This window comes from Polypterus senegalus, chromosome 15 (genome assembly GCF_016835505.1).
Source record: "Polypterus senegalus isolate Bchr_013 chromosome 15, ASM1683550v1, whole genome shotgun sequence".
Lineage (NCBI taxonomy): Eukaryota > Metazoa > Chordata > Cladistia > Polypteriformes > Polypteridae > Polypterus > Polypterus senegalus.
Window position 1 is genome coordinate 30,228,920 of NC_053168.1, and position 21,718 is coordinate 30,250,637.

Below are 21,718 nucleotides of genomic sequence, written 5' to 3' on the forward strand. Positions count from 1 at the left end.
ATGTCGCTTCGTACCGCACGCTGCAAGTAGTAAGTCTGTGATAAGCAGAATACCGCTACGCTTTCCACTCACGGGACAGAAGGACATTCCCGACCGCTTTTATATAGTAAGAAAGAAGAAGAAGAAGATATCGCACAGTCTGGAGTAGAAAATCATCTTTTACCTGGAAAAACGAAACTACAAATCCCATCATGCATTGCAAAATGGACGGGCGTGCGTGAAACTCCGTGCCTGCGTAGCACTCACGGGATGGAAGGACAATCCCGACCGCTTTTATATAGAAGGATGATAATGAATTTTCAGCGTGTTTAATATATAACTTAATAAATATAAATGATATATTTTTAATGAAGCCCAAAAGGTTTTTTGTTTATTATTGACTAGCAAAAAAAGTGTGTTAAAGTAAGTTATGAAAAAGATAAGGACACGTTTTAAAAATAACGTAACATTTGCTTTCTATTTGTTTGCATAAGCACAGTCCTTCACCAGCAATTATTTAATGTTAGCTCAGACCAGGCACTTAAAAGATTCTTTCGCACTTTTGCAAAGTTTGTGCCAAACACTATTCTGTCTCTGACCATCTCATCTTCGTTTGCATAAGCACAGTCCTTCACCAGCAATTTTAACTCAGTTACAAACTGATCAAAAGTCTCGTTTATACCCTGCGTCCTCTCAGTAAAGTTGTATCTCACTAATATCGTATTCGTCTCAGGCATAACAAACGCCAGCGGCAGCGTGTCTATGAAGTTAATTTAAAGTTAAGCTTTACACCTTGCTTTCCTATTCGTTTGCATAAGCACAGTCCTTCACCAGCAAGTTTAACTCCGTTACAGCAATTTTAACTCCGTTAGAAAGTGATCCAAAGTCTCGTTTATACCTCTTGTCTTCTCATTAAACTTGTATCTCGCGAATATCATATTCATCGTAGGCATGACAAATGCCAGCGGCAGCGTGTCTATAAACTTTATACATATATAATTTAAACTTACAGTTTACACCGTGCTTTGTTTCCGCAATAGCTGCACTTATGAATTTGCTTGTATGCGTCACTCGCTTCATATTCTTTTGCTGCCTTCTCAATTTTGTAATGCGTTTTTTGTTCAGCGCTCCTTGGAGCTCGTCCTTGTTCTCTGCATACTGCGTTCACAGTCAGTTCACGTGAGCCGCTCAGAGTACATGCATCGAAGGTTCTCAGCTGTGCTTGTGGTATCTCGTGCGATCTTACGATGTCCATGGCTTTATTTAATGTTAGCTAAGACCAGGCACTTAAAAGTTTCTCTTGCACTTTCGCTGAGTTTGTGCCAAACACTAGTCCATCCATGACTATCTCATCTTCGTTTGCATAAGCATAGTCCTTCACCCGTGAATATTTAGCGGCAGCGTGTCTATTGGATTGCTGTTGACGGATGGCCTTATATGGGCAGGCACTCAATTACATGGGAGGCGTGATGATGAGGGACGCAACTCCGCCTCACACGGCTACTGAGCTGCAGGCTATGGCCATATACAGTATATGTACGAAAGAAGGTTACAGTTATGACTGTTATGCATAGAATTTCGAAATGAAACCTGCCTAACTTTTGTAAGTAAGCTGTAAGGAATGAGCCTGCCAAATTTCAGCCTTCTACCTACATGGGAAGTTGGAGAATTAGTGATGAGTGAGTGAGTCAGTGAGGGCTTTGCCTTTTATTAGTATAGATTAATCAAACAAATCAAATAGGCATACTAATCGAATAAACATACTAATTTAATTGGGTAGTTCAAAAGAGTCAAATTAGTGAAGTGAATTAACATGCACATCACCGCTAAAGAGGTGTATCAAAGTACAAAACTGGTACTTCAGTGGGCTAAGGAACACAAGCACTACACAGAAAGACATTATCTGTTTAAACCCCAGTTTCCCAAGCTTCATGCTAACAGGTGGAGCAGACGTGGTGCGAATCTATTGTGCCAGGTGTCAGCAGTGCAGGCTTGTAGTGGCAGCTGTGACTTGTAGTACCTGTTTGGTTACTTGACATGAGTAATGTACACTTTAAGTGCTTCCATGATGTCAAAGATCATTGCCAGCCAATTGCATCCCTTCAGGGCCACAATGTACCCATTTGCAAATGGGCATTTTTAAGCAAGACGGTGCTTTAAGTCACACCACTGTGAAAGGGCAGAATTAAAATTAATTAAATAATAATCTTAAATGGGTTCATCGAAAAGGAGAAGCTAAATGTTAATACCAATGATTATAAAAAATTAAACCCTTGCTCTTGAGAGTGTGTAAGTCATTTTGTAATTTGAAAGAATCACATACATAGTTAACAAGTGATTAAAAATTAGGTACAGTTTTTCTATGTAGTACGTCCAATGATTTTGGAAGTGAATGAAAATATATGGCTAAAATGAAAAGAAGCATTGAAAATAAAAATGGGTACAATAAATAACTAGCAAAACCATAAATTAATATTTGTAAGCCTGTCTGTTAAAAGTATCTGTGCATTAGTACTATAGAGGAATAGACTAATGGATAGCTTTTGATGCATGACTTATTGAAATGGAAAGGAAGTGTGCTGCGCTTGCACACCTGCTATTTGTTTCCTTTGTTACAGTTGTAGTTGTAAAAATGTTGCTGAGATGCAGCTGATCTTCATCTCACTTGGCCTTAAATGCACAGTAATTATTTATATTATTTCATACCATACGTAAGACACAAAGATGGGTTGTATTTGTAGGGGCTCAGTCGCTAGACTTTAAAGCAGTTCACTTGCCTCTTCATGTGATGCTAAGCAAATCATGTAAACAAGTTGTGATCCATTTGTAATAAGTGGATGTAAAGAAGAAGGATGACATGTTAACAGTGTAGGTAGCCTTGAGTAAAGGTACAAGTGAAATATTCAGCGAGTGCATAAGTTGTGGCAAAGCACTGCTACCGAGTTTGAATATATAACTTGTATCATCATCCAGTCTTGTTTCATATATTGTACCTGTGGCAAAACACATGGTGTCCTCCTGCACGTTGTGAAGAGATATTTGTTAGTAATAAAAGCACTGCACAGGCAGTTCAAGTGACTTTCTTAGCTCTGCACATTATACCATTAATGGATTCAGTTTTTTATTTTATATCCAACTCTTAAGTCATTTTTAGCTGAAAGTCCCTGTAATTTTAAATGTATATTGAATTTAATAATAATTTTTACCTACCTGTAGCTAATAGTTTCTTTTCAAAGTACCTAATGCTTTCTTTATTTCTTGCAGTTCCAATGATGGTGCCTAAAACCACTTCTGAAATGCTAAAACACAAGATCAACCCCTCTGCCAATCTGACATCTCCTCTGGCGGTAGATGTGTTGCTGTACACACCAGGTACATAAATCAATGATGGCTTCCTTGGATGATCGCATTATTTGACACTTGACAGTGGATTTGGTTGGAAGTCGGTATAAAGGCCATCATGAAAGCTGTTATGTTGTTTCATTGTTGATTGTGTATTTGTTTTATTCATTTACTAAAGCATCCTACTCCAGTACAGTGTTTGAGTGTCAGATCATATCTTGGCTGCATCAGGCAGAAAACAGGAGCGATGAGGCGATGGTCTGTTTCTGGGCACATTCTGTTACATATGGAGTTTCTTTGGCTGTGGAAGAGACACGAGTACCCATAGAAAAACCAATGCACACATTGGAGAACATGCAGACTCCACACCAACAATGCACAGGCTAAGAAGAGCTACTCTCACTATGCTCCCCCTCTTATTATACCACTTTTGAAAAAGTGTAGGTTTTCATAATATTTGTAAAAATCAGATAAAGGTTTCTGCTAAAGAAGAAATATTTTTACTTATGTCTAGCTTTTAAAAAAAAAAATGATACGTCTTCTTTCTGAAAATATTCTATGGTAAATCACAGCAAATTATTTTGTATACAGTATATCTTCATTCATTCATCCATCCATTATCCAACCCGCTATATCCTAACTACAGGGTCACGGGGGTCTGCTGGAGCCAATGCCAGCCAACACAGGGCACAAGACAGGAAACAAACCCCGGGCAGGGCACCAGCCCACCACAGGGTGAACACACACACACACACACCAAGCACACACTCGGGACAATTTAGAATCGCCAATGCACCTAACCTGCATGTCTTTGGACTGTGGGAGGACAGGGAGAACACAGGGAGAACATTTAAACTCCACGCGGGGAGGACCCAAGAAGTGAACCCCGGTCTCCTAACTGCGAGGCAGCAGTGCTACCCACTGCACCTCCATGCCGCCATACATCTTCATATATATGTAAAATGGTAAGAGTTATACATATGTCATGTGAATACTCATGAATGCTTGAGCTAGAATCTTCATCATGGTCCTAATCGAAAGCTTATGACATAATCCACACTGGTGAAGCAAAAAAATTGTGTAACAGCAACCTCTGCGAAATTATCAGGGGTTGTGTCTTTCTTACAGTAGACTGCTCGAGAGGGTGACATGGCAGAAAGGAAAACAATGGTGGCAACATGTACTGAGTGCATGGCAGAGGTTCCTCATATGAAGAAGAGGAACAGCAGCACCATCTGCTGAGCGTCAAGTGCAGAATACAGAATGCACGTGTGACAAAGACAGACAAATGCCTGTTCAAACTGACCTGTGCTCATGTCCTCACATCAAAGTGATCCTTATGATGCAAAATACAGTGCTACACACCATGATGGTGCAAGGAAGAAAGCGGTGACATCTCCTAAGCCAAACACAGGATGTGCTTCAGTGACAAAGAACGTGAATTGCATGCCAACAGACAATGAGATCATTAAATACTCCCAACTTTTGCCCATATGCAAGCATTGCTTTTACTTCCTTAGATCAATATTTGATTGCAAGCACTACTTTGAAAAGTTAATCCACCGATGTGCTCATTGTCCAGCTGTATTTTTTTTCATGGTCAAAACAAAAGAATGTGTTGCTGATATGGAAGTGTTCTGCTTGCTATTAAAAAACACCTCCAGAACTAACAAAAGATGTTATAACTTTGATGGGAACTGAAAGACTGAACAATTTGGAACACATAAGAGTGTTTTTCAACCGGTGTGCCATGGATATGATAGTGCAGTGCACCTTGGTATGAGTCTGAGAGGGACAACTTCCTTGGGTGGTTGAGACCTGTCTGAGGAGGACTTGACTGCCTGGAGAAGCCGGCATTAAAGCAGCTCTGTGATTGCTATGTTGTAGACACAGCACTTCAGATGCGTCTCCAGTCTGCTAAAGTTCATCTGCCTGGGTGTGTGGTTGCCAGCGAGTCTCACAGGACCAGTGGATGGTGGGCATATGAGTTGCTTCTGAGACAGAGAAGAACGGGCAAAGGGATGAAGTAGCTGGGAGATGCCAGCAAAGTGCTCACTAAGTGCAACGTCTGCGAACGCTGATCTCGGAGCTGCTTTTTTACCAGTAACTCCAGTAGTCCCACCCCTTGTATTAAGTATAATGTGCCTTGGGATATTTTTGGTTACAGAAAGTGTGCCACCAAAGAAAATGTTTTGGAAACACTGTTTTACATCAATGGGAGTTGAAAATCATCCAGGACAGGAGTATATGTGCTCAGAATTCATAATCATCTTTATGATTGTTTTGTACAGCCATGTGAGGGCCAATGTCCAGCCTACACTAATCTTTACATAATAGATCCTGATGAGGTACCTAAGCAAAGACTTTCAAGGCCTGAAAATAAAGACAGCTGTCCTCATGTGCTTAAACAAAGTCGTTACGCACAAACAGGAGGCAATTTAGTTCTTAACTGATTTGACGCAAGACCAATGACGTTACAATGTCACCACATTAAGTGATACGTTAAGGGTCTCTAGGTATGAACACATTTCTGTCATGATGAAAGACAATTCTCTTCAAGGAAAGGTCAACAACCATCTTTACACAAGTAACGTGCTGTACATAAAACATTTTGTAAATATGCATGTGTTCTGTTCTGTTTAACATGAATATTTTTACATCAACTACTTTTATTTCATTTGATAGGTATTGTTTAATATAACATACATTTTATTGATTATTCTCTGTTTCGTGCGTTCTTCTTTTGTTTTCATTTCCCTTTCATTTTAGGACCAGAGATCCATGTGTTCGACTAGTACACTCACCTAAAGGATTATTAGGAACGCCATACTAATACGGTGTTTGACCCCCTTTCGCCTTCAGAACTGCCTTAATTCTACGTGGCATTGATTCAACAAGGTGCTGAAAGCATTCTTTAGAAATGTTGGCCCATATTGATAGGATAGCATCTTGCAGTTGATGGAGATTTGTGGGATGCACATCCAGGGCACGAAGCTCCCATTCCACCACATCCCAAAGATGCTCTATTGGGTTGAGATCTGGTGACTGTGGGGGCCATTTTAGTACAGTGAACTCATGTCATGTTCAAGAAACCAATTTGAAATGATTCGAGATTTGTGACATGGTGCATTATCCTGCTGGAAGTAGCCATCAGAGGATGGGTACATGGTGGTCATGAAGGGATGGACATGGTCAGAAACAAAGCTCAGGTAGCCCGTGACATTTAAACGATGCCCAATTGGCACTAAGGGGCCTAAAGTGTGCCAAGAAAACATCCCCCACACCATTACACCACCACCACCAGCCTGCACAGTGGTAACAAGGCATGATGGATCCATGTTCTCATTCTGTTTACGCCAAATTCTGACTCTACCATTTGAATGTCTCAACAGAAATCGAGACTCATCAGACCAGGCAACATTTTTCCAGTCTTCAACTGTCCAATTTTGGTGAGCTCGTGCAAATTGTAGCCTCTTTTTCCTATTTGTAGTGGAGATGAGTGGTACCTGGTGGGGTCTTCTGCTGTTGTAGCCCATCCGCCTCAAGGTTGTGCGTGTTGTGGCTTCACAAATGCTTTGCTGCATACCTCGGTTGTAACGAGTGGTTATTTCAGTCAAAGTTGCTCTTCTATCAGCTTGAATCAGTCGGTCCATTCTCCTCTGACCTCTAGCATCAACAAGGCATTTTCCACAGGACTGCCGCGATACTGGATGTTTTTCCCTTTTCACACCATTCTTTGTAAACCCTAGAAATGGTTGTGCGTGAAAATCCCAGTAACTGAGCAGACTGTGAAATACTCAGACCGGCCCGTCTGGCACCAACAACCATGCCACGCTCAAATTTGCTTAAATCACCTTTCTTTCCCATTCTGACATTCAGTTTGGAGTTCAGGAGATTGTCTTGACCAGGACCACACCCCTAAATGCATTGAAGCAACTGCCATGTGATTGGTTGATTAGATAATTGCATTAATGAGAAATTGAACAGGTGTTCCTAATAATCCTTTAGGTGAGTGTATTTAAATACAGATACTGTACATGTCTGTTCTCATTTTAGGTCATCTGAACATGTGTGAAGCAGAGGAAGATTCCAGTCCGAAGTTATGGTGTGCACTAGATGATGGGAAGGTTGTGGTGTTTGATGCTGCTAGCTGGTCTCTACAGCCAAACTGTATTCAAGTGGGATCTCAGAGACTGGTAATGATAAGAATGATGTGCAAGAACCTAAGCCAGAGTTATCAGAATGTGCTATTTAATGTGTTTTTAAAGAATGCATAAATGCCACAGTGAGGTCCATTTAGGAAGTCTGACATGCTGAGTAGTCAAATGTGCTGGGAGTTTCCCATCCTTTCTGAATGTCTACTAAATCTGCAGTATTCCAGATGGCCTTTAAAACAAAACAAAGACAAAAAAACTGCTGACAGTGCTAAGTATTTCCCACAGTTTTGAAATTGTAAAAAAATACCATTGATAAGAGCTGAAGTCACTGTTCATACCAGTTTTAAAGGCTGAATGAAATGTTGGTTAATAAGTCTACTTTCTAAATGTAGTAGTCACATCTAAAAAACAAAAGATGCTCAACTCTTAGTAAAATGATGTTTTGTATTTCATGTTTGAGGAGGTGGCCATCTGGCAAGGGTACCACCAAGATAGCACAGAAGAGAATGAAATCTGTAAGGACTTCTCAGGCACAGCCACACAAATAGCAGGACAGGTAGTTTGTGATATAGTGAGCCTGGGAGGAACTAAAGGGCCCCCCATAATGTTTGGGACAAAGACACATTTTCCTTGATTTACCCATCTTAAAATTACAACTCAAACTTTTTGGGCCTGATTAAAGTTTACATTGCTGACTTGACTTTAAAGGTATTTGCATATATTCCAGTCATACCCTGTATAAAATGACAACACTTTTTCTACCTGGTCCCCCCATTTCATGGTACCATAATGTTTGGGACACTTGGCCTCACAGGTATTTGTGACTACTCAGGTATGTGTCAAGGCTTCACACGATACCTCGGCTTTCTTCTACCAGTACTATATATAAGGCAAGCATCCCATCAGTCTGTAAGGAAGGAGATCCATGGCAATGATGTAAAACGCCTCTCCGTGGCCCAGAAAGATAAAGGAGTGAATGTGATTGTGCCATCCTGTTAACAGGGCTGTCCTTTAGACCAGTGCCCTTGAGAGTAACTAAAGCTTCAATGGACGCCTACAGCTGATTGTGTCTCTGCAGCAGTGGCATAAAGCCCTTGGATGGAGTTAAAAGCTGCCCTGTGGTAGAAGTGTAACCGTTTCTTAGTGTTTTATATACATCTGCATCAGATTTCTGAATTCATAGTAGTATATGCTTCATTCCTGCTCTTTTTTGAGACAGGAAATTGTTAAGCAAAAGTTAACAGAATGATACGGTTAGTTGAGAGTTTCTATTTGAGACAGATGCAATGTGATATTTACAGATAAGAAAATGTTTATTTTGTAAAAAAAAAAAAAAAAATCATGCTGGTAAAAATCTGTAGCTAAGGAAATAATAGGCTTTTAATAATAGGCTTCTGTTCAACGTTTGCAATGGTCATGTGAAAAGAAAAATTGCTAAAGCAGTAAACTATATTACTAAGCATAGCTATAGAATTTTTTAAAAAAGTACTTTATTGCAGGTGCAGGTCATAAGATTAAACACAGCTGTTGTTGTGCTGTTTGCTTTATTTATAACTATGTAAGTAAAAAATGTTCCTCTTTATTTTAATGAGCAAAAAAGCTCAAAAGAATTATTTTCTGTGGAAAGAACTCCAGATGTATTAAACACCATCACTGAAAACTTATGTATAGGTAATTTAATTTTTCTTTCAGTATACTAATGATTTAGAGTGACGGATTAAAACTTAATTCAGGAATTTTGAAATTATTACTCTGTTAATAAAGAAAAAAATTGCAATGTAACAATCTAATCAGCAGTATCTGTCTCTGTTTAGAACTGCATGCTGGGGCTGGAGCCGAGTCAAGTTTGGATCGGCTCAAAGGATTCCACAGTTTACATTGTAAGCACAAGAAGCATGTCGTGCAACAAGCAGCTCACAGACCATCGCAGTGAGGTCACCGATATCGTATTAGAAAAAAGTGACAAGTTCAGGTATACTTTTCATTTTAACTGCCTTGAAAGTAGACGGATCAGGGTATTTTATTCTGTAAAATGATACCAGTATAATGCTACAAACGTAAATGTATTCAAAATGAAGTACTGTAGATACAATATGTTAAAATGCGAGGGATGATCAAAACATTTGGAGCCTGAATCTGAAAGTCTGATCTTGTTCCTAATTTTTGTAAGTGGTCAAAGATTAGCTGTTTCTGGTATTTTTGGTTTATATGGAGTCATCTTGACAGGCCAGAAACCAGAAAATCAAGTATTGTGCTATTATTAAATTTCTAAGACCAGAGAACAATATGCCTTCAGAAATTCATTTGGCACATAGACAGAGTGCACCAGAATGGCTCCCTTTGTATGTTATAGTGAAGACCTGTAGAATTCTACTTCTCTATCTGCCTTCCTTTAAAACTTAATAATTATTATCATCTTCCCACAACACCATTTTGCAGAGCTCACGTGTGCTGCAGTTTGGTGACAAGAGCATCAGTCGTTGCCTGGTCAGCTCTTCCAGATTTCCACAGGAGTACTCAACGCATGTCGGCAACAGTGGGACCTATAAGTTCCAGTGCTTGCAATTCTGATTTATCGTTGTTTGGACAGAAATACTGTGTGTGTGTGATTCTCTGATTCTGATCTCGGTATTCTGACTTTCTTTTCAATAAGTGGTTTCTGACTCAACATTTCTAGCTTGGAAAAATATGGGTGTGTCTTTTTGGTAACTTTTTGATATATTTTGGAGGAAAAACTCCTTTAATTGCTAGAAATAATAAGGATATTACTCAGTAGTAACACATTAAAACTGCATGAAAGAAAAAAAAAAACGTTAAAGGTTATTTCCACCCTGAAAGGGAAAGAAGGTTAAAAGGACACAACATTTTGGCTATGCAGTCTTCATCAGGTGTGCAACAGAAAAGGAAAGAGCAGGTCACATACAATATGTAGGAGAGAATGGAGGGAACAAAGCCAGGGCAGAAGAAAGGAGAAAAGGTGAGAGTTGGTGAGACAAAGCTGCCAGTAGATTTTCTTTGAAAGGTGTCTTTGAAGTCCACTTGAAGAACACATACGAGAGATCAGTGTGGCTGTGATCAAGGCACGTGAAGTGATCTACAACATGCTTTATGTGGTCTTTGATTTTAATGGTTCTAACCTGTTCTCTGAAGTGGTCTGCGTTGCCTGTTTCACTGATGTAGATGGCACGACATTTCCTAGAAGAAATACAGTAAATACGATTTTTTAGGCAGCCAAGAGACCAGTTACAAGGGTGTTGCTGGTGACATATTTGAAAGTGACACAGTGGCTCCTGTTACAACTCAAAGAGTCTAGTGGGGCATGTGGCTTTCCTCCATCAAAATGAGCTGCATACACTAGAAGTTTGTGTAGGTTAGGTGGTCAACTAAAAGTCAAGGGAGGGTTAGGAAAGAAGGCTCCTGTGGAATGATAGCTTTGCAAAATGTTGAAATTTTTGTAATTTTAAAACTGCATTGTGGGGCGGCACGGTGGCGCAGTGGTAGCTCTGCTGCCTCGCAGTAAGGAGACCTGGGTTCGCTTCCCGGGTCCTCCCTGCGTGGAGTTTGCATGTTCTCCCCGTGTCTGCGTGGGTTTCCTCCCACAATCCAAAGACATGCAGGTTAGGTGGATTGGCGATTCTAAATTGTGCTTGGTGTGTTTGTGTGTGTCCTGCGGTGGGTTGGCACCCTGCCCAGGATTGGTTCGTGCCCTGTGTTGGCTGGGTTTGGCTCCAGCAGACCCCCGTGACCCTGTATTCGGATTCAGCGGGTTAGAGAATGGATGGATGGATAAAACTGCATTGTTAACAGGAAATTATTCATATTCAAATAGTGTAAATGCTATCTTTATTGAGTCTACATAGAGAGCTTCAAGAGTATATTAATTTTGATAAAAACTTTAATTTCCTCAATTTTGCCTTGTCTAGAAATGTATTTTGTATTGCAGTTATTAAAAGTAGTTTCAGGCGGATAAATATTTCCTTTTTTAAAGTGTGACTGGTCAGAGCACCGTCTCCATAGGTTTTGCACGTTCTTCTTGTGTCAAAACATTTGTTGGTGCTTTGGTTTTCCTCTAAGACCACAAACAACTGTGCATTACTTTGATCGGGGATTCCGAATTTGCCCATTATGGGTGACTGAGCCCCTAAACAGAGTGTTGAGCCTTCTAGGGCTGGCGTCTGCCTTATACCTAACGACGTTTTCACAGATTTTGTTTTCATCACAGTCTGAAATTGGACACAGCAAGTATCTTTTTTTTTAGAGCCAAGTCAGAATCCTGCCATGGTGGATGCTGGTTTTAATCTCTCATTTAAACTGAAATCCCTTCTTAGTTTGGACTTTGCTCCTCTGTACCAGTTCTTATAGTTTATAAAGACCACTGACAGTGTTCCTTAGGACTGATGATGAGATTCTTTTTGGCTTTAATTTTAGATACATTATTGTATTTCATCACTTAATCATTTCAAGATACCTGATGACAAGTGATATTCTTTTTTTTTTGGTTGCAGTGCCCTTCAGGGCATCAAGTTTTCTGTACAAAATTTCAGGTACACATCAGGGAGGATTCTGATTGGCAGATGGACCCAATTAGGTACCATACTGTCCTTACAAAATCATGACTGGAGTGAAATCTGCTCAGACTACACTCCTGGAGGGTCCCAGGTTGACATCTTCCCATTGTATAATGATTATATCAAGAGTATAAATTACCATATGATGGAATCTTATTTTTTGCCCTCAAATTACTTCTGACATGCTGTTAAATTCTTTTTCAGCCAGGCACAGGCATACTCGTCCAGCATGGATGGTACCGTGATCATGTGGGATATATACACACTTAAAGTGAAAAATCGCTTTCATTTGGATTGTCGTGGGCTCACTGCGCTTAAACTGTTCAATGGTACATTATGGTGCTGTAAGTACAGATTTTCTTCATATATTTAGTTATTTTAAATATTGATGAGAGGCCGTGGTATAATATATTTTGATAAAATAAATACATTTAGACTCACGAGTATTTGCTTTGAAGTTACAGCATAGTCAGGCCCGGTTCTAGTAGTGAAGCCGCCATTGTGCCATTTAATTTCAGCCGCCCCCTCACCCTATAATTCCTTCACTCGTTTTCTAAACCAGTGTATTTAAAATTAAACATTTTCATAATTTCCTTAATGTCAAAAAAAAATTAAAGAAAATTTCTTCTTAGGTAGAAGAAAACTTGACTTACGCATTTAATGAATTGGCGACAAATTTAATCAATTCATCAGTAAAATTCCGATTAGCATTACAAAAACTTTTGATTGATGTGCTGCGTACTTGAGCTGCCACAATTCATGTGTTGTGACTTACCCGTTTTTCAGTTACCGACATTCGACGGGAAAAGACGAGCCGTGTGTTTTGCTGAGGCTGCCTTCGTGCATGTACCCTTCGCACGACCGGCAGAACCGGGCCCGAGCATAGTTGCAACGTCAAAAGGTGCAATAATTGCTTTAAATGCCTGCTTCAAAACAAAAGTAGCCAAAAAATTTGCTGCTCATTAATTCTACTAAGAATTTAGGAAACAGATATTTCATTTAAGCTATAATATTAGCGATTTTGGTCTAGGTTTGCATTTCAAAGACTTTACAGAGTTGCTTCTCGTACCGTTAATGAGATGGTGATATAGAAACATACAAGAAATGCACAAATGTCCTCTTAGCTGTTTAACCCTCAGTACAGAAGCAAACTAGAGATGAATTTAGCTGCTGTTATCATTTACGCAAATTCCAGCAGCGTTCTTGTTCCCTGCAGTTTATCAAGTATGGCAATGATACAATGAACATGTATATTTATTAGAAAGCACCAAGATTGTAACTTGAGCAAGGCTGAAATTCCCTTTGGACAGAAAGCTTTGTGTTTATGTAACGTTTTAATTTGACGTGCTGAATTGTTTTTAAATATATTCTCAAATTCTTGTATGCTTAATTTTAGAGGGAGTCAGGCTATAATATATAAACACACACACTGGCTTAGTGCGACTCGAGGCCACAGGTGGCTGGAGCCCAGCAGCATTGGGCACAAGGCGAGGACCAGCACTGACCAGGGTCCAGTTCATCATCGCACACACCTAATATATACTGTGTATACAATGTATATATGATTGAAATTATTGATTGATGTTACGCGTGGTTGTACTTTGCAATCACATCATCTGTTCTTAACATAACTGTTTCATTTTCTAAAGGTGGTGTTGACAGTATCTTGGAACTAAGAAAAAATGGCTTAGTGAACCGCCGACTACAACACCTGGATGACGCCAGAGAGACTCCTTTGTTTTTCAATTGCTTTGAACTGTTCATAGAGGTCAGTGAAGAGAACGTGGGAAGAGAATTCCTGCAAAATACTGCATGATGACATTTCTTTCAAACATGCTGTTTTATAGTGATTTTGATGCTGCATTGCTGATCCTTGTGATGTTCAATGGCAGTCAGTAATTGGAACATCCGAACAACAGCACAGCAGAATGTTGAATGTACATCGTAATAATTAATCCTTATTATTAGTATTTTATAAAGTATTTGTGGTCAGGAGGGACTAAGCTTTAACTACTGTTGTGATATAAGTGACATCCCTGTGCATAACAATTTTTCATTAAAGTTGTTTTCAATATAATGTGATTTAAATCACAAACATTTATCTTAACCTTTCTAACTTATTGTCCATTTCAATTTTCAAGAGGGATCAGCTGTGGACTACGTCACTAGACTCGGCTGAAGTTTGTATCTGGCATATTAAAGATCTGTCAAGACCATTTCATAAAATTCAACTGCAGGATTGCTTTGGAGTCAATTGTATGATAAAAGTAAAAAATCAGGTACATGGTTTTGTTGTTTTATAGTGGTATATAAAACAAATACAGCAAACACCTGATATTCAACTGTTCTAAAATATTTTAAATAGAATATGTACCGTAGCTGTTACTTATTGGTTAGATATGCAAGTAAGAGTTTGACTGTACTCTCTAAACATTACAATATTAATACTACTTACACTACTGCTTGTAATGAATAACAAATTCTTTTAATCCATTTTAATAAAAGGATAAGTGTCCACTGTGGTGGGCTGGCGCCCTGCCCGGGGTTTGTTTCCTGCCTTGTGCCCTGTGTTGGCTGGGATTGGCTCCAGCAGACCCCCATGACCCTGTAGTTAGGATATAGCGCATTGTCGGGTGACCGGAATTTTCTAGGGACACAGAGAAAACTTTTGTAAAATATTTAAAATTGCTAGTGTTTTTGAACTTTTGGTTGATTAAAAAGATAATGTTTAAAAAATATATATTTTATGTTGGAAAAACAGATAACGGTTAATCAGATTGTTGAATAAATTAATGTATTTGTTTTGAAGGCAAGTTAAAATTTTCGCTGTTCACCATTCATCATAATATCAACACCAGCGGTGTCAAAAACACATCTCGTGAGACTTAAAAAGTCTCGTTGTTAGAAGATCTCGCTCACTGTACGGCGAGAAGAAGGTGGAGCAAATATAGAACGAGAAAATACGAACGCTACATTTCGTCTCTTGCCGACGAGAGAGTATCGCTGTAGCTGCAGCTCTCACCACTTAATCGTCTGAGTATTACTATGGAAAAATGAACCTTATTTTCGCTCTGATACCGCTGATCAACATAGAAAACTTTGCAAACTCGGTGACCTTTTCTGGTTATTTGTGGTGAAAAGCATCTTGTTGTGACGCAAGCATTCGATACTTCCTTGTAATTTAATTCTCAACGATTATCACTCGTTAATTTGTGGTAATTTTAATTAAACCTTATCTAGAAAAATTCATACATAATTTATTCTCGTCACGACTTTACTTATGGGCAGTCCTTCAGGTGCGCCGCGAAATAAAATTTTTGCGCCACAACTCGAAAAAGGTTGCGTTTCACTGATATAGCGGGTTGCATAATGGATGGGTGGATAAGTGTCCATATGTCTATCTGTGATATGACATCTTTTGGAATGACAGGGACATAGCAACTGCATGAATACGAGAACATGCATTGCATTTATCTTTCCAATCGATGGCAGATAACAAACGCTAACACTGCTTTTATGAATCCCGTATCAAATTACGTATAACAGAGACATGTGCACTACATCTGTCATTCCAATAGATGGCGCATCTCAAACGTTAACACTGGTTTTACAAATTGCATACCAAATTGCATGTAGCAGAGACATGTGCATTGCATCTTTCATTTCAACAGATGGTGCACCACAAACACTAACACTACTTTTATGAATCACATACCAAATGGCTTACAACAGAAACATACGTATTGCATGGTGCACTGCAAACGTTAAAGCTGAGGTCTGTGTTGATTACTTAGATTTCAGCCTGTTTTAGCACAGCTAGTCTCTCATAGTGAAAAGGTTTTGAGAAGAAACAATACTATGCTAAAAGCTTATAAGAATATAAGAGTATAAGAAGACACATTTTTAATATTTAATTTTCGATAGTTTTAAATATGTACATATCATTGTGTATCATATTTGCACAATTACAGAAATTATCTACACTTCCTTATGGTATTTTGTCAAAAAGTCAGTCCTATTAATTAAACATAGCATTGTCCATTTGATTTTAATTTCAAATAAAGGTTGCTGGACCGTGAATGACATGTAGACCGAGTCCAGTGTGAACATCATCTACAGTTACTGCAATATGTATTTCAGCTGCTCGTTCTTCTTGTCTCGTTTTTGACATGAAAGCCATCCTTGTTCCAAGCCGATTATTTTTAATATATTTAAAATGTCACATCTTGCAACTGAAAATTTAGTATGAATAGTAATGTATGACATTTTGTTTTAAAATTAATTTATTTCCTTACTAAATTTTAATGAAACTTGCTTTAAACTGAAAAACAAAAGTAATTAATTTGCTTAAAATATTCATCACTTCCACCCGGAAATAATCCATCCATCCATTTTCTAACCCGCTGAATCCGAATACAGGGTCATGGGGGTCTGCTGGAGCCAATCCCAGCCAACACAGGGCACAAGGCAGGAACCAATCCAGGGCAGGGTGCCAACCCACCGCAGGACACACACAAACACACCCACACACCAAGCACACACTAGGGCCAATTTAGAATCGCCAATCCAACTAACCAGCATGGCTTTGGATTGCGGGAGGAAGCCCACGCAGACACGGGGAGAACATGCAAACTCCACGCAGGGAGGACCCGGGAAGCGAACCCAGGTCTCCTAACTGCGAGGCAGCAGCGCTACCACTGCGCCACCGTGCCGCCCCCCCCCCCGAAATAATAAAATCTCAAATACAAAAGGGCAGAACTCCGAGACATTTTCTGAGATCTGCCATAAGTTAAAGAGCAAGTTGAAGATTTACTTCTCAGTACTGTCCTGCTTCTATTTGTGGACTGTGGACGGTGTTTTAATACACAGAATACCACCATAATGTGTTGTTATCAACTACTATTGATTCAGATGGTGCAAGCACAGTAAAGGTTTTCCTGGATGCATTCATATTGGTTTTCCAAATGTTTTACTGGAACACAATCAACTCGAGTGTGATGTCATTCCCAGCTCTGACATCCGATTTCTGAGATAAATGGAACGCATTGATAATTACTCAGTGCTTACTGCAAGAAAATAGCTGCTATCTGAGACTCGATTTCTTGTGTGAAGGAATATTTGACATTCCATGAGTGGTAGCAGTCTCACCTAACAAGCAAGGCACTTTAGAGATGGGAACCCAGGCATCTTCAGTGAGCCAACATCTACTGATTCAAACAAAGAAGGCACTTGATGAGCTTGTACAAAATCAATGCATGACAATAACAGAACAGAGTGGAGTAAAGGAACCACGTGATCGTGAGAAATTCAGCCGTTGCGTATTGTAATAATGTGTTCTTGTCAGCCACATTCCTCAATGGGTGAAAATCAGTTTGATTCATGCATGAGAGGTGGCACTACTAGTTACAGGACTGTGCATGTCAACATTACCAGGCGTTTCTTGGTCATTTAAAATGAATGAAAGTTGGGTCTCAGGTTAGTGGAGGCTGAAATTAATGAGAGTTTGCAGATACAAATGATCACACAAAACCCCAACATCCATCCATCCATCCATCCATCATCCAACCTGCTATATCCTAACTACAGAGTCACAGGGGTCTGCTGGAGCCAATCCCAGCCAACACAGGGTGCAAGGCAGAAAACAAACCCACCGCAGGACGTGCACACACACACACCAAGCACACACTAGGGACAATTTAGACTCGCCAATGCACCTAACCCCAATATTTTCAACTAAATTTCATTTAAATTTCAAGCAGTAACTTCTATTTATTATTTACGAACAAAGCAACTAGTTATTGACGTGGATCAATATAGTCATCGTCAAAGAACAGTACAGTTTGTACATTGTCATCCTTTCCACTTACTTTGTGTTGTCGTTTGCACATCACTTAATGGAAGTGGGGAGTGTGACCGGCAGGTGGTGAATCCCCACAAGGTCTCCTCTCACAGACAAGCAGCTACATCGGTGTCTGCCGGTTCAGCTGAGTAAGTGAACTTGCTGCCTGTAATTCCCAGTGTCCTGAGCAGGCATCCCAGTTGTGTTATCTTAGGGAGTCTAGTCAGTGAGAACAGCATGGTGTACAATTTCTTAGCAGGCACAGCACATGTCACAATCATCAGTTAGTGTTGGATTTTTACACCACGATAACGCATTTTCCAACTCAATGAAGTAAAATATCATCAAAAACTGTTGGATGTTTAAGCATGAGGTCAGCATTTTGTACAGTTTAGACTTTTAAATTATTTGGGTTTTATGATTTAAAGTACAGTGTTGTTGTTGATTTGTCAAGTCTGAACAGTATTGTTTTTCTATAAAATAAGTCATTAAGCATTATGCATTTTTCCCCAATCCTTATATGTGTGCATGTCTCATGGATGACACTTTAGTTTTCACAAATTACTGTACATTTATTCCAAGCAGTGTTTAGCAGAAGATGCAGAAATGAATGCAGTGAACAGGTAGACTGTAATAAACACACACTAAAACTGCCAATCGGACAACCCACAAATAGAATAGAGATTTTAAAGCCGAGGCAGCTGTCTGTGTGCACTTCTAACCGTATTACAGCACTCATGTTCTACATGTCGGCTTTTAATCATGTGTGCCATTTCCTCCCTCTCCATTACATGGCAGATACTTTTAGTGTTTATTTATCTCTGTTAGTTTTTACGCCAAGAATGTTACTTAGCCTGAGGCATCCTCAAGAGCAGAAGCTAAAGTTCTTGATACAGAAAACCAAGGAAAACTAACTCCTGATGAAGACAGAGTGTTTACTCAAAATATTGCGTATAAGGAGGTACTTTCTGCTTAGATAATTCAATAAGGAGTTATGTAAGCATACAAGTGTATATACAACAGACGTTTCCGCATACAAATTACATGTGGAAGAGAAGAAGAGTTTTTCATAAGTGTGTGCTTCACGGATTGCCGAAGTTTCCCATCGTCTAATACATTGGAGGGCTTCATGCGCGAAGGTTGTACGAATGGAAGAGAAGGTCTGTGATACGGTTTGCATATTTGCAGCTGGAGATCCACAAAGGGAGAAAATGAATCACGTATCATAAAGTAGTTTTTATTCCTGAGCTTTTAACCCCCGACCAGGGGTCTTCATCAGAGGATAATGCTTAGACTTACAAGAATCAAAGGCAATATATAGCAATAACTTACGTTTGGCTAAGTCCGTGGGGTGGTTATTGGGCGTAAAGTCTTGTTTATTATGAATACGTTCTTCTTAAGTTTGCATATGCCGGATTTATGTCCAAGTGTCTGTTGATGGCGTTCTCATTTGATGACCAGGATTCAGCCAGCTCTCTGGCACTTCTCGTACTGGCCTTGAATTTTACTTGTATGTTGTCCCAGTTAAATGTATGTCCTGTTGATTTAGTATGCGTACAGATCAGTGAGTCCTTTCTTCTGACGCCGTTGCGGTGTTCCTGTATACGTGTTGCGATTATTTTTGAAGTTTGTCCTATGTATACCGCTGAGCACGAACTGCATGGAATGCTGTACACTGCGTTTCGTGTTTCTGCTGTCGATTTCTTGTTTTTGGCATTAAAGAGGACCGTGCGCAGATTGTTCATGGGTTTGTGTGCTATTCTGACGCCTGACTTGACCAGGATGCGCGCTGCACCTTCAGACACCTTGTGGTGATAAGGGAGTGAGTGCCAGGTGGGGTGGGGGTTCTGATTTCTGTTTTTTGGCGTCTTCTGTGTAGGCTTCGATTAATGAATGTTTTCGAGTATCCGTTTGAAGTGAAAAGGTGGAAGAGATAGCGTCTCTCTTTCATTTTTGTTTCCTTCGTATTACAATGGGTGTGGACTCTTCTGAATAGAGGTTTAACGCAGCTCCGTTTATGAGATACCGGGTGGTTGCTGGCGAAGTGTAATATCTTGTCTGCGTAGCATTCTTTACGGTAAACACTAGTGGTCAATATGCCCCAAAATCCCTGCTACGGGCCTCGTGTGTTACATTATCTTTATATCTTTGACCGTAGGCCGTCGTTAGTATAATTTTGGTATCAGTATTGATACCAGCTTTGGTACCAAAATGGTTTTAAATCAAATAATGGATATCCCAATCCCGTCTCACAGCCATATACATTCAAAGACCAAGGCGGGGTGATTTTCTATAATTGTAATACGTATGGGCGGCACAGTGGTGCAGTGGGTAACGCTGCTGCCTCGCAGTTTGGAGACCCACGTTTGCTTCCCGGGTCCTCCCTGTGTGAAGTTTGCTTGTTCTCCCCGTGTCTGCGCGGGTTTCCTCCCACAGTCCAAAGACATGCAGGTTAGGTGCATTGGCGATCCTAAATTTTCCCTGGTGTGTGCTTGGTGTGTGTGTATGCCCTGCGGTGGACTGGCGCCCTGCCCGGGACTTGTTCCTGATTTGCGCCCTGTGCTGACTGGGATTGGCTCCAGCGGACCCCCATGACCCTGTGTTAGGATATAGCGGGTTGGAGAATGACTGACTAATCCAATTTCCTTCTTGTATTGTTTGCAGGTCTGGATTGGCAGTAGGGGGATATCTCAAGGAAAATCCAAAGGGAAGATCTACGTGGTGGACGTAGTGAAGTACAGTGTGGAGAAGGAGCTGGTGGCGCATACAGACGTCGTGCAGGCATTGTGTTCTGCCGAGGATCGTTATGTGCTCAGTGGCTCTTCTAGCGAAGATGGCAAAATTGCCATCTGGAAAGTTGAATAGTGACATATAACTTGTATATTATAAATTATTTTTGTAACATGTAACATTAAGATGTTTCATACATTTTAAAAGGGTTGAACAGAAAAAAAAAATACTAGTGTAATATTTATAGAATTTTGGAGAAGATGACGTTGTTGAGCGTTCAAGAGATCCCTTTGACTTGCGACGTTCGCGTCTAATTTTTAATGTCCATTTCTGTTTTTAATATCTGCCATGTGTAAGTGCTGGTGTTTTCCTTTAGCATATACGCACTACAGAAGACTCTCTAAGATATTCAGACATGAGAGGTCTTTTTTGCCATTTTTGCACAGCATTACTGTATGTTCATCTTTTATACTTTTATGAAGAAGTCATTTGCAGACAGTGTTTGTGTTCAGTGGATCTTTGGAGTGCTGCATTATCCACCCTTGTATTGCTGAAAATTCCTGTGACTTTTGAAAGATTATGGAACAGCAGGTGGACAGTCACTGCAGCCATGCTTACCTGATAGAAGTGGGCTGAATGTTCTTTTCCTACAAGCCATTAAAGCCAGTGTTAACTTATCAGTGCAGTTTTCATTTGATCCACTTGGACAAAGGAAACCTGACGTGCCTGGCAGTGATCTTCATATTCTCTGGTGGACTTGTCTTCGTTTACCACAGAATAGATTCTCATCATTAAGGCTGTTGACCGATGGTCAACATTTCATTTCATTTTCGTTTAAAAACAGAGACATACTGTAAGTCTCCATTGTCACCTGTCATTCACAGAACCCATGAAAATGGGGACTTTTGAAAACGTAGCCTCACTGTAGTAGTGTGGACGGGCGAAAACGCAGGTTTTCTAAAACACAAGACTCTAGTCGCACTCTGATTTGTTCATGCTTGTTACATGGCCCTTCCCTGATTGGATCCTGCTTATCACAGTGTCTCATTTCCTGCTTGGTCATCCTTCATGAAAGGAGAATAAACTGCTCAAGCAAATTAAAG

At 39.9% G+C, this 21,718-nt stretch overlaps 1 protein-coding gene across 3 annotated transcripts in view; it reads left to right on the plus strand.

Moving 5' to 3' along the window:
• LOC120515557 (DENN domain-containing protein 3-like) overlaps positions 1-21,292 on the plus strand; it is a 136,209-nt gene extending 114,917 nt beyond the window's left edge. For all 3 annotated transcript variants that reach the window (XM_039736640.1, XM_039736642.1, XM_039736641.1), the window contains 7 exons: positions 3,244-3,351; positions 7,378-7,517; positions 9,293-9,450; positions 12,251-12,390; positions 13,696-13,814; positions 14,188-14,325; positions 20,550-21,292. In XM_039736640.1, the coding sequence (XP_039592574.1) occupies positions 3,244-3,351; positions 7,378-7,517; positions 9,293-9,450; positions 12,251-12,390; positions 13,696-13,814; positions 14,188-14,325; positions 20,550-20,750 (1,004 nt within the window). In that variant the 3' untranslated portion in view covers positions 20,751-21,292. The remainder of the gene's footprint in view (positions 1-3,243; positions 3,352-7,377; positions 7,518-9,292; positions 9,451-12,250; positions 12,391-13,695; positions 13,815-14,187; positions 14,326-20,549) is intronic.
• Positions 21,293-21,718: the final 426 nt, after the last annotated feature.